The 15,767-nt window shown below is 47.1% G+C and overlaps 1 protein-coding gene across 1 annotated transcript in view; it reads left to right on the plus strand.

Annotated features, from left to right (window-relative positions):
- Positions 1 to 973: 973 nt before the first annotated feature.
- LOC104411765 (LIM domain-containing protein 1-like) overlaps positions 974 to 15,767 on the plus strand; it is a 17,799-nt gene continuing 3,005 nt past the window's right edge. The window contains exons 1-4 of the mRNA XM_010022265.1: positions 974 to 1,062; positions 12,583 to 12,650; positions 13,760 to 13,822; positions 15,247 to 15,377. Of these exons, the coding sequence (XP_010020567.1) occupies positions 1,017 to 1,062; positions 12,583 to 12,650; positions 13,760 to 13,822; positions 15,247 to 15,377 (308 nt within the window). The 5' untranslated portion in view covers positions 974 to 1,016. The remainder of the gene's footprint in view (positions 1,063 to 12,582; positions 12,651 to 13,759; positions 13,823 to 15,246; positions 15,378 to 15,767) is intronic.

The raw sequence follows: 15,767 nt of genomic DNA on the forward strand, positions 1-15,767 counted from the left end.
TGTGAACCTGCAGTGCTGAAGTCTTCTCCCTGCACTCCCTCCCCACCACCACCACTGTGCATCTGCCCTGTTGCCACTCAGGTTGGAGCCCCACACCAGAGTGGGTGCTGGTGGAAATGTACTTGGCTGTGCTTCTCCCTCCTCTGGAACTCCCGAGCTGACCCTGGTCTGTAGGCGATGGTGGTGACAGGAAAGCCTGGGTGTGAGGAGCAGCTTGCACTTGCACTTGCGACAGCTTACAGCCAGAAGTTGACTGTGTGTGCTTCCCATGGCGCTCCTTTGACCTATGGGCTGCCTGAGAGTCACCCCCTCGGCTGCCACCAGCAGCAGGTATCCTCTCCTTAAACCTGGCTTCCTTCTTGCCTTGTCCTGCAAGAGGAACATCTGGACAGGATACATGGTCTGTAGGTAGTGCCTACATTCAGTCTCTGTTCAGATGTGATTGACAGAGGGAAGAGAGGCAAGTGTCAGGTAGCTCTGTTTCAGTGGGAAGTCCTTAGGGCCTTCAGCAAATGTGACCAGGATCTGAAATCATGAAGATTTAAAGGGACTAAGTGGCGTGTTTTCCTCATACCGATTGCAACCAACAAGCTTATTTTATGTGATAAGTAGCAGAAACACTTGGTCTGTGAACAGCCCCGAGCAACATTTACTACCACCTGGACTTTTGGGAAGGTCCTTAAGTGGTTTTAAATGTGTATAAAGGTGGTGGGGAAGGATGGGAAAAGGAAGATGTCACTGTGGCCAATCAGGGCTGTTCTTGATGGCTGTCGTGACCACTCTTAACAGCATCTCTCAGGGTGGTGACACCAATGTCACCTACATCTTGTGGCTTCAGTGAACCCATAGGTCCCAAGCTGCTGAGCCACCATGCTGAACTACAGGTGCAGCCACCCATCAGTGACCCAGCCACCCCACCAGATCCTGCTTCTGACCTCTGTTTCCCTTTTTCTCTTCCAGGCACCTGCGTGAAGTGCAGCAAGGGGGTGTATGGAGCAAACCAGGCTTGCCAGGCCATGGGCAACCTCTACCACGATGCCTGCTTCACATGCGGAGCATGCAGTGAGTATCCCCTGTCTGGACTGCCACTGGTGCTTTGGCTTAACATTTTTTGGTGTACTGAGGTGGGGGAAAAAAGAGGTGGTTTGTGTTGTTTGTTTTTGAATGGATTTGAAGGCCAACAGCATCCTGGCCTGTATCAGAAATAGTGTAGCCAGCAAGCCAGGGCAGTGACTGTCCCCCTGTGCTGGGCACTGGTGAGGCTGCACCTCGAATCCTGGGTTCAGTTCTGGGGCCCTCACTGCAAGAGAGACATTGAGGTGCTGGAGCGGGGCCAGAGAAGGGCAACAGAGCTGGTGCAGGGCCTGGAGCACAAGTGTGATGAGGAACAGCTGAGGGACCTGGGGGTTTAGTCTGGAGAAGAGAAGGCTCAGGGGGGACCTTATCGCTCTCTCCAACTGCCTGACAGGAGGTTGCAGTGAGGTGGGGTCGGTCTCTGCTCCCAAGGAACAAGTGACAGGACAAGAGGAAGCAGCCTCGAGCTGCACTAGGGGAGGTTTAGATGGAGATGAGGAACAATTCCTTCCCCAGAGGGTGCTCAGGCATTGGAACAGGCTGCCCAGGGCAGTGCTGGGGTCACCGTGCCTGCCAGTGCTCTCGCCCTGTGTAGACGAGGCCTCAGTGACATGGGTCAGTGGTGGCCTTGGCAGTGCTGGGGAATGGTTGGACTTGATGATCTTGAAGGTGTTTTCCAACTGAGTTGATTCTATGATTCCTGCAAGGCATGTAGAAAAGGTATTTTGGATTGTGTCACCCATCTGCCTTCTGGTATGGGGGGCAGTTGTTTTCATTTCTCTGCCTCTCAGTTACAGACACATTTTCTTACTTGTAAGAGTATTTTTTCAGAGTAGCAGTGAATATGCCTTGACTAGCATAAATGTGACATTTATTTGTCGTGTCAGACTTTTACAGCCATTCTGGCCTTTCAGTCTGCAGACCCCAGGGAGGGCTCCCAAGTCAGTGCTGTGCCAAGGGCATTGGCAGTGGGGTCCATGAGTGCCAGAGACACCTTTTCACATGAAACTGCTGCATGGTTGATTCAGTGACAGTGTTTTCACTGCATATATTACTTCTACTCATGAAAATCATTTTGCTCTTCTGAGCAAAGCATCCAAGTGCATGAATGAGCCAGGGTACGCATCTCACTGCTTCTTTCTCTGGAGAAACAGAGCCATGCCCCGAGATGACGAGCATGTCTCTGCCAGCTTGCTTTCTGGTGATTGCAGGGAGGGACCTGGTTATTGTGCCAGGGTTTCAGGCTGGGAGCAGCAATGATGAGCCCTGAGAAGGAGGGGAAATAGTTCAGGTGGCCCCACTGAGCTCCCAGCCATTTGTCAGGTGCGCATCAGAAGGTTATAGAATCACAGAATGGTTTGGGTTGAAAAGGACCTTAAAATCATCCAATTCCAACCCCCTGCCACGGGCAGGGACACCTCACACTAGACCAGGTTGCTCCAAGCCCCGTCCAACCTGGCCTTGAACATACTTGAACTTGCTGCAGTGTCCAGCATGGTGCAGCGTATGGGTCCTTCTAAATGGCTTTTTGAGGAGTTCTGTGATGAAGCTGGGGTGAGGAACAGGCCGCTTTATTTCAAATCATAGCTGTGTTTGTAAGACTGTTTTTTCTGTTTTGTTATGTTTAACTCTAGGGCTAGTAGAATATTTTTAGAAACATAGTTGCGTATGCGGTGGGAGAAAAGATAACAACAATCCGTTTCTATTTGGTTTTCTCACAAGAGTCTTAGGGTTTTTCTCCTGTGTTGTATTTAGAGTTGTAAGCTCATCAGGTCTGCATGTGTTTTATTTGGAGCTGTAAAGTGGGAATAAATATAGAAAGATGTGTATGCTTTTTAATAATAGCTGAACCTTGAACTCTGGTCATTTCCCAGCTGTCCAGCACCAGCTGCCTTGCCTCACCTAAGTTTTCAGTAGAGCATTTCACTGCCATCTGACCAAAGATGGGAAAACTGAAAAGAAAAGGTGATGTTTGCATGTGGTGGCAGTTTCCTGAACGCTCAGAAGTCAGCAGCTCACTCTTTTGTCCTCTCTTATAAATGAATTCAAAATCCTGTCCTGCAGAGGGGATTCCTGGCTGCAACTAGGGCTTTGCTTTAGGGACCTCTCGTCCTCCGTGGCTGGGCAGCATCTGAACTGCCCTTGCACACAAAGCTCCTGTTAAAAATAATCCAGCAGCAGGTTCAAGCTGTCTTACATGTCTAAAATTACTACTGTGCAAGTGGTGCTTTAGAAGGAAACGCTTCAGATCCTCCTCTGAGAATGGATTTTACCATCTTTATGTGGAGGCCAGTGCTAGAGAGGTACTTGTGGTTGCAGAGGTAATCAGTGATTACATCTGATGGTCTTTGGTTAAAGAGGGCTGACAGAATAGCTATTTGTTGCTTATTCTAAAAGGCAACCCTTTCCAAAGGTTTCCAATGCAAGACAAAAAGGTGTGGGTGCCAGCTGAAGACTTAGAAAGATGGAAAGAAGCCAGATTTAGCAAAGTGAAGCCCATCTTCTCTCTTACCCAGGCTGTAACTGAGAAATGTGCTGAAATGACGTGCTGGGGCGAAGGGTTTCAAATGGAAAGAAGAAAACCAAGAACAAAAGGCTAGTGAAAACGCTGCTGTCACCCAGAGAAGAGAGCATGCCTCTCTGCAGGCTTTCTGTCATCCCTGGAGCTGCAGCAAATATGATGAGACCATTTTATCTGCCAGAAAAGCAAACATTTGTCTGGGTGGTGGTGTGTGTCTAGCTCAAATCACGTCTTGAGCAGCCTGTGTGGAAACACTGGTTTCTAGCTGAAAAGTAAGTAGTGCTTTTAAGGTCAAGTGGAGTTCAGCTTGGACACCATCCAGTACAAACTTGTCTTTGAGAAGTCGAGGTTGCTCATGATTTCAGTCCCAAAATTTCTGCTCTGGTAGAACGTTGAATATCTCCAATAAGTAAAATACACAAAATTACCTATTAAGGTAAAGCATACTGTCCTCCAGATATTTATATCCTCTGTCCTGCTGGTTTCATTTTAGTGAGGATTTCGAATGTTGCTCGTAGTTGGATTTGTGGCCAGATGTGCATTGGTTTCCCTGATACAGCAAACTGAGAGGGTCTAAGGAGTGTGTGTGTGTGTGTGTGTGTGAGGGATGATACCTCATAGCGGCAGATTTCCTACACCAATATGCATATGTTCAGGGATAGAGTGTTTTGTTGAGTAGAGCTATGCTACGTTACTGGGTTCAGTTGTCAGTGGAAAAAATGTACTGTTTTATCTGAGCCACTGGCATGTAATGCAGAAAATTTGGCTTAGAGGTCAGAACAACAGAATTAGAATGATTACTTTGGCATAAGTGTCTCATTTATCTTCTTGTTTGTTACAGGGCAGAGACATAAACAAGACAGCTTTTTGCAGAGGGGGAGAGGAAAAAAACTCTTTCTGCAGGATTAGTAATAAATTACATTTTCTTTACAGGAGCGCCATGAAAGTAGGTTAAAAAAGAAACTCCTCGAAACTCATACAACTGTTTCCTGAAAGCTCAAGGTGCCTGTTTCTGTCTTGGCTTTCTTTTCTTTTGCTTTTCAGTTTGTTGGACAAATAGTTGTAGTTGTCAAATGGTTTGTTACTCATTAACCATTTCAGTTGGGGGTCCCTTCCAACCCTAATGATGCTGTGATGCTGTTAATAGCTCCTCAGAACACAAAAGATGTAGGTGTTCCCTGATGCTGATGTTTGTTATTTGAGTAGTAAGGACACCTTATAAAAGATATAACTAGACAGTATTACTCTAACTTGTTGTGTTTTAGTGTATTCAGCCAGGCTTATATCCAACTGCTACAGGTTGGCTGGAAAACAGACCTTTTTAGCTCTGCTAGCAGCAAAATTCAGAGCATAAGGATCTTGTACTTGAGCCACTTGATCCTCAGAGGAAATCTGAAAGCTAAAAAAGTGCAAGGGAAGTGTCTGAGATGACTGTGAAGGAAATCAGTAGGCGAGGAAGGAAGTCAGAAAGAAAGAACTGCTTGCAAGGTAATTCGAAAGAGGTTCAGTGTTGAGCTACAGCAGAAGAGCCAAAACGGGGAGCAGATTTTGGACCCATCTTGCAAAGAGGTGGAAAGCTTGCATGCTTGCCAGGTTACAGAATTCAACCTTTGACATGGCAACATCACTGCATTACTTTCTCTTTTCTGGCTTTTGTAAGCTCAGCTGAATGCTGATGTCTATGTAAGGGTAACAGGGCTGCTGTTCCAGTGGCAGAGCTTGAACTCGCATGGGAGTTGGCTGTTTCTTGCCCCCCTTTGGGTACATATAAATACATTTTATTTAATATTTCACAACGTAGTTGTGTGTCATGTACTAAATGAAGTAGCTAAGCTATCAAAGAGGCATTATCTGGGAGCACAGGCCTCTGCTTGGGCTAAGTAGTCTGGCTGCAGTGATTATAAAGTGTGGCTACTTAGAGCAGTGCAGCTCTTAGTGTCTTTGGGCTAATTATTTTGAATAAGCATGTCCTGTATTGGTATATAACCCCTGGAACAACAAAGCCGTGGTTTTTATTGGCACCACTACGTAACTCTAGAAGTAGAAAGTCACCTTTTCCTGTGACTTAATGCCAGGCTGCAGGACAGCCAACCTTGCCATGTGCATTTCCCTGTGGCACATGTATGTGTATGTTTATCTTCAGATGCAGAAACTGCTAACTCTTCTAGTGGAGGCAGCATTTACTGTCTGTAATCGGATATAAACCCATGACACCAATCAACACACATAAGAAATGTGCAGATCTTCAAACTGGGGAGTGCAAAGTATTGCACTCAGCATCCCTCAGTAAAATTATCATGCCAGAGTCTATGTAGTAAACTATGTATAGAATTATTTAGCAAAACTAATGTCAGCAAGAATTCAGATGTGCCTGACTTTACAGTTTGGGAGTCAGGGAAGGCATCAGTGCATGTTTCTGCTCCAGTCTAAATTGCTGCTTTGTCCTCGCTGACTTTTTCTTCTCAGTCTCTCAACTTACTGGTAAGAAATCGCTGTTTGGCACAAGAAGTGCTTGCCATAGATGAGAAATGCCAGGGCAGCTCCCACGGTAGGATGACAGTACTTGTTCCTCTCCTGGCCGGATTTCAGTGCTTTGGGGTCTGAGTTGGAGGGGCTTTGGCATGGTCTGTGTGTCCTCAGCAGATATCCCAGCTGGAAAGGTGCAAGTGTTCAGAGCACACAACAGGGGCTGCAGTCAGGGCTTTACCAGCATGTTAGTGGTTTGAATCAATTTTATGTATGTGTTTTAGTGCTGGCTGAAAGTCTGAAATCATAAGGACAATGTGAGAAAAAAGGCTGAAACTTTTAATGGAATAAATTTCCAGTCTTTCTGGTCTTTTTATTTCATAATGTCACCTTCGAAGTACTGTATTTTGGTAAGAACAGGCATAGGATTAATTACACTGTAAAGATTTTAGGGGATTTCTTACCATAGAATCAACTTGGTTGGGAAAGACCTTTAAGCTCCTCCAGTCCAACCGTTGCCCAGCACTGCCAAGGTGACCACTAACCCATGTCACTGAGGGTCTTGTCCAGCACTGCCCTGGGCAGTCTGTTCCAGTGCCTGAGCACCCTCTGGGCAAGGAATTGTTCCTCAGCTCCACCTAAACATCCCCTGGTGCAGCCTGAGGCCGTTTCCTCTTGTCCTGTCACTTGTTCCTTGGGAGCAGAGACTGACCCCACCTCACTGCAACCTCCTGTCAGGCAGCTGTAGAGAGCTATTAAGGTGGTCTTTTAAGATGTTTTAATGATACCTATCATAATTTTCTGAGTGGTAGCTCAGTAAGCACTGAGGCCTCTTCCACACCTAGAGAAATTAAAGAACTTCTCTCTGGTATAGTTTTGATGCAGTTGTATTCACTGAGGACACAGAGGTTGCTTCCCCCTCCTTCTCCCTCTGAGCCTCTGTGCATTTTGATGCCAATTGGCAGATGACGGGGTGAGGGGACAGCTCCAATTGCCACCTTGTTTTGGTGCATTTTGGGGAACAGGGCAGCTGTGCCTGGATTGATGCAGAGAGGTTTTTGGTTTTACTACCTCAAATGTGTGGTGAGAGCACAGAGGGCATTTTATTCATATTTACAATACAGCTGGTATTGTAAATCATCTGTTGATGATGTAAAACATCCTCCATGGTAATGGAGCTACTGTGTCCTAGCACAGTTTCTTCTAGGAGATGTCCTGTCCTCCTGCCTGTGGTTTCACCAAGGTTCAACCTGACCTGGGGTGTCTGTGTTGATCACAGTCTGAGTTCCTATTTGGAGGATGTACAGGAGGATGTGACCCTTTCATGCAGCCCCCAGAGCAGATTAGAAATACTGACACTTCTGTGCCAGTCTTAGTGCTGCATCCAGCTTTAACAGTGGCCAACAGAAATGGGACAGAAGGCAGGGATTAAGTAGAGTTCTTTGATGCTTGACCTGGTCTGTCATGCATGGTAGGACACCATACAGCCTGTCAGCAAAGTACCCACTGGGGACTCCAGAAGTTCAAGGCCAGGTTGCACAGGGCTTAAAGCAACCTGGTCTAGTGGAAGGTGTCCCTGCCCATGGCAGGGGGTTGGAACTGGATGAGCTTTAAGGTCCCTTCTAACCCAAACCAGTCTGTGATTCTTAGCAGCTAGATGGAGTTTCTAGCCTGCTGTCCTGTTAGTGCTTCAGGAGGTTACATCCAGTGAATCTGGAACTGAAATCCTTTTGTATTTAACCTGCCATTAGTAATCACATGTCCAAATTTATCTTACAGCTGTGGCTCTCTAAGACGGCCTGGTTTTTGTAGTGACAGGGGCCCAGGGCTGTCAGCATGGAAGGGATGGAGGAGCTGCTGCCAGGCTGCAGTGATTCTCACCCATCTGCTGTACAAATACCATAGGAAGCCCCACAGTACTTAGAGAAGTGGTAAGTGAGGTCCACACTGCCTGTCCAGCAATGCAGGGCCCTGGTCATGCATCCCCATAGGGCACTGGGGTCCAGACATGACCCTGTACCATTATATGCATTGAGAGCAGTCTCTTGTATTGGAACATGGGTTTGTGACCCCTTTGTCCTTTTAATAAATAATGGAAAAGCAACTTGAAAAGACAAAGTTGGGTTCAGCTCCCCAGCAAGTAAATGATTCATCTCCCAGCATTCTCCCTGGGCTGTTGCAAGTCCCTCTCTGTGTGAACTTCAAAAGGAGAGAACTGTCATTTGAGAGAATGATGGACAAAAGCACCAGCATCCCGGGAGTGCAGCTTGATGGTATGCCTATTTTCAGCTGCTAGGCAAAGTGTGTTTATTTTAGCACAAAGGCACTAGTGACTAAGCTTGAAATACTCTGAAATTGGTGCTGGACCTCAAGGTCATCCTGTACATCCCACAACTAAACAGATCAGACAGACGTGTGAGGGGTGAGCAGTACGTAAAAGCTCGGGGCTTATGGGAGAGGAACCAGGGATCGCCATAGCAGGTAAAGATGGTAGGGTTGAAATGCCAAAGAATTTTAATAGTCTGATTTTTTCCAGGTGAGACATTAGCTAAATTCAGGGTGAAGTGAAAGTGAAATATGGTCAGGAGCCATCAGCTTAAAAGCAATCAATCCTGAAAGCAGCAAGCCACGCACGAATGTCCCTGGGTTTATCAAAGGAGATTGTCTCTGTAGTCATCATGATGCATGTATTAAAATGATGCATATTTAAAGTAGGCAGTGATCAATATGTGATTCCTTCTAGGCCATTTAAGTTCTCAGTCCTTCCTCTCGGTGTAATTAAAACAGCATCTATGTGCTGAATCAAAACCTGTGCCAGCCTCTGCAGGCACACAGTGACAAGTACCACTTTGAGAGGGACTTATTTAACTTAAGGCACTGTCCTGTGGCAGGGAGCTCAGCACAGGGCCAAATCTGCTGCCCCTCTGATCTGCGCTGTGGGGCAGGCCCAGTGCTATTTGTTTTACTCATGTGGCTGCAGCCAGAACATGCATTTCCCAGCCCCACTGGGACAGTCCCCAGCCAGCCTGGGGAAGTGAGCTTTTCCTGCATCTTGCTTTCCCATGTGTATGATGAGGAGATGCTTCCTCCCCTCAAAGGGATGCTGCAGAAGTCCATCTTGACGTGGGCAGGGAGAGGCTGAGGGCCGCAGAGTCTGTTTTGCATGCACCACTCCCATGGTGGCTACAGGGCACCTGATGGCTTGTGGTTTTGGCATGTTTCCTCTTCACTTCTGCCAGGGGCTTGAAGGGATTCATGGAGAGGAGCAAAAAATAGTCAAAATGACCACCTCTTCCCTAAAAAAATTAAATCATCCCCCCCTTACCTCAAAGTGCTCTTGGTGTCAGCAGCTCTCCTTCATGGGGCCGTATTACATCAAGAACCAAGTTACAAACCTCTTAGAAAGGGGTTTATCTCTTGACTGAACGAGTAGCCCAGACAGACGCGTCGGCTGTGGCACCTTCTCTGAAGGTCTGTTGCCATCAATCTTAACCTGCTAATGTCATTGGGTTAAAAATACACTGGGTGCAGAATGGCTGGTAAATGCTTTTTTTGTCACAGTGCAAGAATGACATGGTGTCAGCAATCCAAACCTCTTCCCTCCTGCTTGAATGGCTTCCTTTCGGCTCATGCTCCAGCCAGGGCCTTTGCCCAGGGAAGCATCTCCTCATTGCATGACTCCACATGTATGTTTTTCCTCACCACTGCAGGCTTGTCTGTAAGGAGGGACATTGCATACAGGTAGAAAGTCACTTGGGCACCTGCCTGTTGCACTAAAAAGGAGCCCACACTACCATGTCATTTAAAATCAAAGTCAAATGGTTATTGGTTTTCATTTTTAGGAGCCAAGTCCCTATTTAAATCAGCAGGAGATTTTGGGGGTAGTTCATGCTGCATTAGATTCACTTAGGACCACCATTGACAAGGGTGCTGCAAATCCCATATATCACTGTGCTTCTCTTTCCCCTCCTCAGAAACTGGGACTCTGCAACTGCTGATGAGCATGCCAGGCTTATCTGTGCATGGACAGGCACACAGGAGGGCAACTTTATACAAGGGCCTGTAGGGACAGGACAAGGGGGAATGGCTTTAACCTGCCAGAGGGGAGACTGAGATGAGCTCTGAGGCAGAAGTTGTTCCCTGTGAGGGTGCTGAGGTGCTGGCACAGGGTGCCCAGAGAAGCTGTGGCTGCCCCATCCCTGGCAGTGTTCAAGGCCAGGTTGGACGGGGCTTGGAGCAACCTGCTCTAGTGTGAGGTGTCCCTGCCTGTGGCAGGGGGTTGGAACTAGGCGAGCTTTAAGGTCCCTTCCAGCACAAACCAATCTCTGATTCATGATTATCATACAAATACACGCCCTAGGTTATGAGCCACAAATCTAACAAATCCATGATTAGATACTTTTTACTTTGGGCTCCAGGTCCTGTTTTGGTGTGGCAACCTTGGCAAAACATCAGGGTGGGTGAGAGAAATCAGAGTGCGATGCTTTCAGGTTTTCTTCTGTGTCCCATCTGATGTCTGCATTGATGTGAGGATGGGCTGGCACCCTGGGCCATCTCTGACCTCTGGGTAACATGGTTGTCCCTAGCAGGGATTAGAGGAGAATGGGGGACATTGAGTGTGTTGGGGCAGCGTGCTTCTGGCTCCTGCACTGCCTGGTAAACACATGGCTTAGGAATACCTGCAGCTTAAACATGATGCTGCTGCATAGAAACATAGAATCAGTGAGTTTGAAAAAGACCTTTAGGATCATCCAGTCCAACCGTTGCCCAGCACTGCCAAGGCCACCACTGACCCATGTCACTGAGGCCTCGTCTACACGGGGTGTGAACACTTGCAGGGACGGTGACTCCAGCACTGCCCTGGGCAGCCTGTTCCAATGCCTGAGCACCCTCTGGGCAAGGAATTGTTCCTCATCTCCATCTAAACCTCCCCTGGTGCAGCTTGAGGCCGTTTCCTCTTGTCCTGTCACTTGTTCCTTGGGAGAAGAGACCAGCCACCTCCTGGCTCCGTTCTCATTCCAGGGAGCCGTAGAGAGTGATAAGGTGTCCCCTGAGCCTCCTCTTCTCCAGAAGAATGTACAAACCATTCTGCATGTGCAAAGTGGAGCTGGTTCCTTGAGAAACACGCTGCCACATCCTCCACCTGCCGTGCTGCTGAGCCCTGGGCAGGGCACTGAGGGCTGCTGCTGGAATGATGGTCTGGCTGAATTCACTGGCAAAGCTTCAGAGCTTCTCTGGAGCATCTCCGTTTCCCGAGGAGCAGCAGGAGCTGTTTCCCAGCCTGGGAATGCCCTCTGGTGTGCACAAGAGACAGTAAGGATTGTAGTTTATGAAGTGTTTTCACTTGGCTTTCTCCTTTTCTTAAAGCTTTGCAGCCAGCATGGTTATTTGTCAAAGGCCGCCGTAAAGCACCAAGATGTGCCCTCCAGACCCATCTTGTGTGTCGTCAGCATTTATACACCCAGCAGTCAGTGATCACTTTATGATGCATGCCACGTGTAGCATATCAAGCAGGAAGCTTTTGATGTCTCAGTTCCTATTTCCTTACAGCGATGCCTGGCAGGTCCCAAAACCAGCCTGCAGCAGGTCCTGCTCCTGCTGTTCCCAGGCACTGCCTCCAGGCATGTGTTTGGGGCTCTTTGGCCACCCAGCACAAGCAGAGCCACTCCAGTAATAGGCTGCATTCTAACCCCTGGCTGAATAGGGAAGCTGGGCTGCAAAGAGGTAGGAGCAGCTTTTCATGGGCAAACAAAATGTAGCCCTTTCCTCTAAGGAAGGCAGGGTGCTCGGAAGTGTTGGTGGCAGTGTGAGCAGGTGTTGCCATAGTTAGTGAACTGAAAACAGACGGCGAACGTGAGGCACAAACACAAAAGCTGCAGTAAATATAAATTTTCGCTACATGTGAAGTCCTTTCGTGGACAAACTTTGTCATCTTGTCTCTGTTACAACATTCCGGTTTGAGAAAAACCTACTGATTTAAATGGTTTCCAACTTTGGTTGGCAGCTGCAGTGAGAAGGTGCTGGTGGGGAGCAGAGGAGTGTGGTGAATGACCTGGTGTTGCACTCTGCTGTGTGCAGACTGGGTGGTTGGGTATTCCAGTGGCTTACCTGGCACCTTCTAGAGGAACAGCTAGGTGTGACATTCTGAGGGACAGTGTCAAGTATGGATCACACTCTCCTGGGTGTTTTCCAGTGTGAGTACCCTCACTTGCTTCTGCTAGGTTATTCTGTGTTATGATCTGCCAGGAGGTGATCCAGGCTTGCAAAGGTACCTCCTCCTGCCCAGAGGTGGGACTGCTGCCTGGATCCAGCCATCCATGTTCATCAGGCAGTGGACGAGGAGATGAGGTTAGTCAGGCTGGAGGCTGGGAAGACCATGCTGAGGTTGGATGCTCTTCCCCAGCTGTGCAACAGCCATGCTCAAATGTCCTCATCGTTTGATTCCCAGCAGCCAGTTTTTGCTCACGTTTTCTCCCTGCTCTCTGCTGACCTTTCTCTTCTCTCTGTGTTTCTTTCCTCAGGTCGAAAGCTGAGAGGAAAAGCTTTTTATTTTGTCAATGGCAAGGTCTTCTGTGAAGAAGATTTCCTGGTAAGCACACAGCTGACCCTTGTGCTGGTACATCTCAGCCTTCCCGGCAGACACGCAGCCTTTCTGCCTCTCAGCTTTGCCTGGGTTTCACACAGCTCTAGTCCAGCATCCTGCCTGGTCCTTCTGCTCCACCATCTACCCAGGGCCAGCCCCAGCCGTGGTGGCTGCCCACGTGCCCCTGGGAGTGTCCATAAACTGTGTAGATGACGCCCTCAGTGACATGGTTTAGTGGTGGCCTTGGCAGTGCTGGGATAAAGGTTGGACTTGATAATAAAAAGCCGTATACCCTTTTAGCCCTGAGTCCTGATAGATTAAACCTTCATTTAGACTTAGAAAAGTCATATTTGCCTATTTATTGGAGAAGTCTAGGCATTTCTGTGAGAGAGAAGAGAGCTAATCTTTGCTCCTGTCAGGATATTCTACACAGGCTAAAAATGGAAAGATTGGCTAAATGCATCCAACACATTTCATTTTTCGAGTTTGCGTGTCTACTAGATAGGACCAAAACCTCAGACAGGTGATGTGTGATGTTCAAGGTGCGTGTCGTGGACATGACAGGCAGTTCCTAACTGTTAGATCTCAGCAACAGCAACATGTTGCTCTGGTCCAGACTTGATTGTTACCCTAACAGGGAGCTGGGACAATACCATGGACCTTGGAGAAGTTTCAGTAGACTTACAACAGTGAAACCAAAGGAAGATTTGGCCTGTGAGCCTATATATATAGATATTGTGATGTGAATAAGTGATAAACACAAGTAAGTTCCTGGCTTGTAGATTCACGTGGTCAAATAAGCATGTAGGTGTTATTAGTAAATGCTTTATTTGCATGTGCATTTATGGTATTTGTTATACACTTAATTAAACTTAAATTTAGGGCTTGGCAGTAACAGGAACTCATACTCTTTCTGAACACTGGAAGTCTGGTGTCTCCATAGGTTATCTTCTGGGGACCCAGCCATAGCTTCATATACTGAAAAAAGCACTGGAAAGTATAGCTTGTGTAAGGAATGCAGGAAAAGGCCATGCAAATAACACCCCACAATGTGCTATTGCTTATGCTCAACTACCCTTGTGAAATTCTAAGGGAATTCTTTTTTGTCCTTGCAGTATTCTGGTTTCCAGCAGTCAGCTGACAGATGCTTCATTTGTGGTCATTTGATAATGGACATGGTAAGTGATAATTGCTTTAGGAGACAAAAAAATCTGACAGCTTTTTAGAAGATTGTACCAAAAGCAAAATATATTCATTGCCAGTAGTGTCTGTTATCATCTGGGAGTCTGCCCAGTGGGTGACTGGTAGCAGAAAGAAAATCTGCTCATCCTTTTGCTGATCTTTGCAAGGAAGTAAAGCTGTCACCCTGCTGTGTGTGGTGCAGAGACTTTGCCTGTTTTCAGTGCATGTTAAAAGCAGAGCCTTTGGCTCCTTCATCCCCTTTCAGGCTTCCCTGGGCAGCGTACGCATAATCCTGTCGATGTTTCCTGCTTGGAAGTGCTCCCTTGCTGTGGGGCATCAGTGTGGCTCTGCCAAGCCTGTCTTTCCCGTAGTCAACCTGTGGCTTCCTGTGTGCCTTCAGGATGAAGCTACTGTCTTGTTGTCTTGTTTTTTGTGGGTGCTGATGCTCTGGGGAACAGGTTTTACCCAGAACATGTGATCTGCCTGAGTCCTTGCAAACTCTTCAGGAGGTGCATGGACATCCTGCTGAAGCAGGCAGCTTTCATTAGCCTACAACAGGTACCATCCATTCAACATGTACACAGAGTGGGTCATGGCTCAGCACTGCTCTTTAGCCAGCACTGGGCAGCATTCAGCTGTGATGTGAGTGATTCAGGGGGAGAGAAATCCATGATTGTGTAACTGGTGGTGTAAAACTACAACTGAGGCAAAGAAAGGAGGAATTCGTGGGTGGTCATTCACAGCATGCCTCCCAGGGTGTCTGACTCTTATCCTTCATTATCTTTGCTTGCCTGCTTACACTGGAAACCATTACAATTGGAAAAGCTATTTAATACTCCAAAGTCTGATCACTCAGCTGATGGACCATGGTATTCCAGGTAGTACTTGCTGCCCAAAGCCAGCAGGTGAATTGCAGCTGTTGATTTCAACAGTTTCCATAGACTCTGTAAATTAGGAAGCCAGGCAAAGCTCTTTTTGATATCTAAGGAACCATGAAAACCTAGCAATAGTATTTGTTTCAGCCTCTCACATAGAATATAAAGATGTATTTCCTTTTGTTGGCCTGGTATGTCTTGCCTTGTGATCCTGCTAAGTATTCTCCACCTGTTGGCTTTGGAAATTATTTTCTTTCCTTTAAATTCTATCACTTTTGTCCTTTGCAATGCTGAATACCTTGACTGAGACTCTAAATTGTTTTCTTACCCATGCTAATAATTCCTTTCACTGGAACCAGGTGATATATGCTGGTTCCAGCTGCCATTTCCATCCTTCTTAACTCATGTTTTAGATGAGGTGCCTGAAAAAAGACATAGCTCTGCTGATGAATATGCAGCATTGCCTGGTATAAAGCTGTGTGTTTGTTATTTTCACCTTTACTGGCTGTTCACATGCATTTTTCCTGTCTCTTGGTTTGTTGCAGATCCTGCAGGCTCTAGGGAAGTCATATCATCCAGGCTGCTTCCGATGTGTGGTCTGCAATGAGTGTCTGGATGGTGTGCCATTCACTGTAGACTCTGAAAACAAAATCTACTGTGTCAGAGATTACCACAAGTAAGGACAAAATAAATGGCAGAGATGCTCCCATCAACAAGCCTCTGATTCAGCTTTTCAGCTAGTTAGGAAGTGTGGATTAGTAAAATAGGCACAAGTTAGAAGGTACAAGTTTGAGGACAGGGCTAGACTCTAGAAATTCCAGGCGTCTCTCTTCTTGTCCTGCCATTTACTCCTGTGTAACTCTGAGGAAGCCATTTAGCCCCTGGGCCTGAGCTGCCCCTTCTGCAGAGCAGAGATAGTGAGAAATAGTGGTCATGAAGTGTTCAGTGATGTCAGAAGTTAGTCTGCTCTAAAGTAAGACTGTGAATGCCTGTGGAAATCAATGTGAGTTACTTTGAGTAGCTGCAGGGCTGAGTTTGACTTTAAAGAATCACTGCTGACCCTGCA

Source organism: Nestor notabilis, unplaced genomic scaffold (genome assembly GCF_000696875.1).
Source record: "Nestor notabilis isolate BGI_N333 unplaced genomic scaffold, ASM69687v1 scaffold10279, whole genome shotgun sequence".
NCBI classification, from domain to species: domain Eukaryota; kingdom Metazoa; phylum Chordata; class Aves; order Psittaciformes; family Psittacidae; genus Nestor; species Nestor notabilis.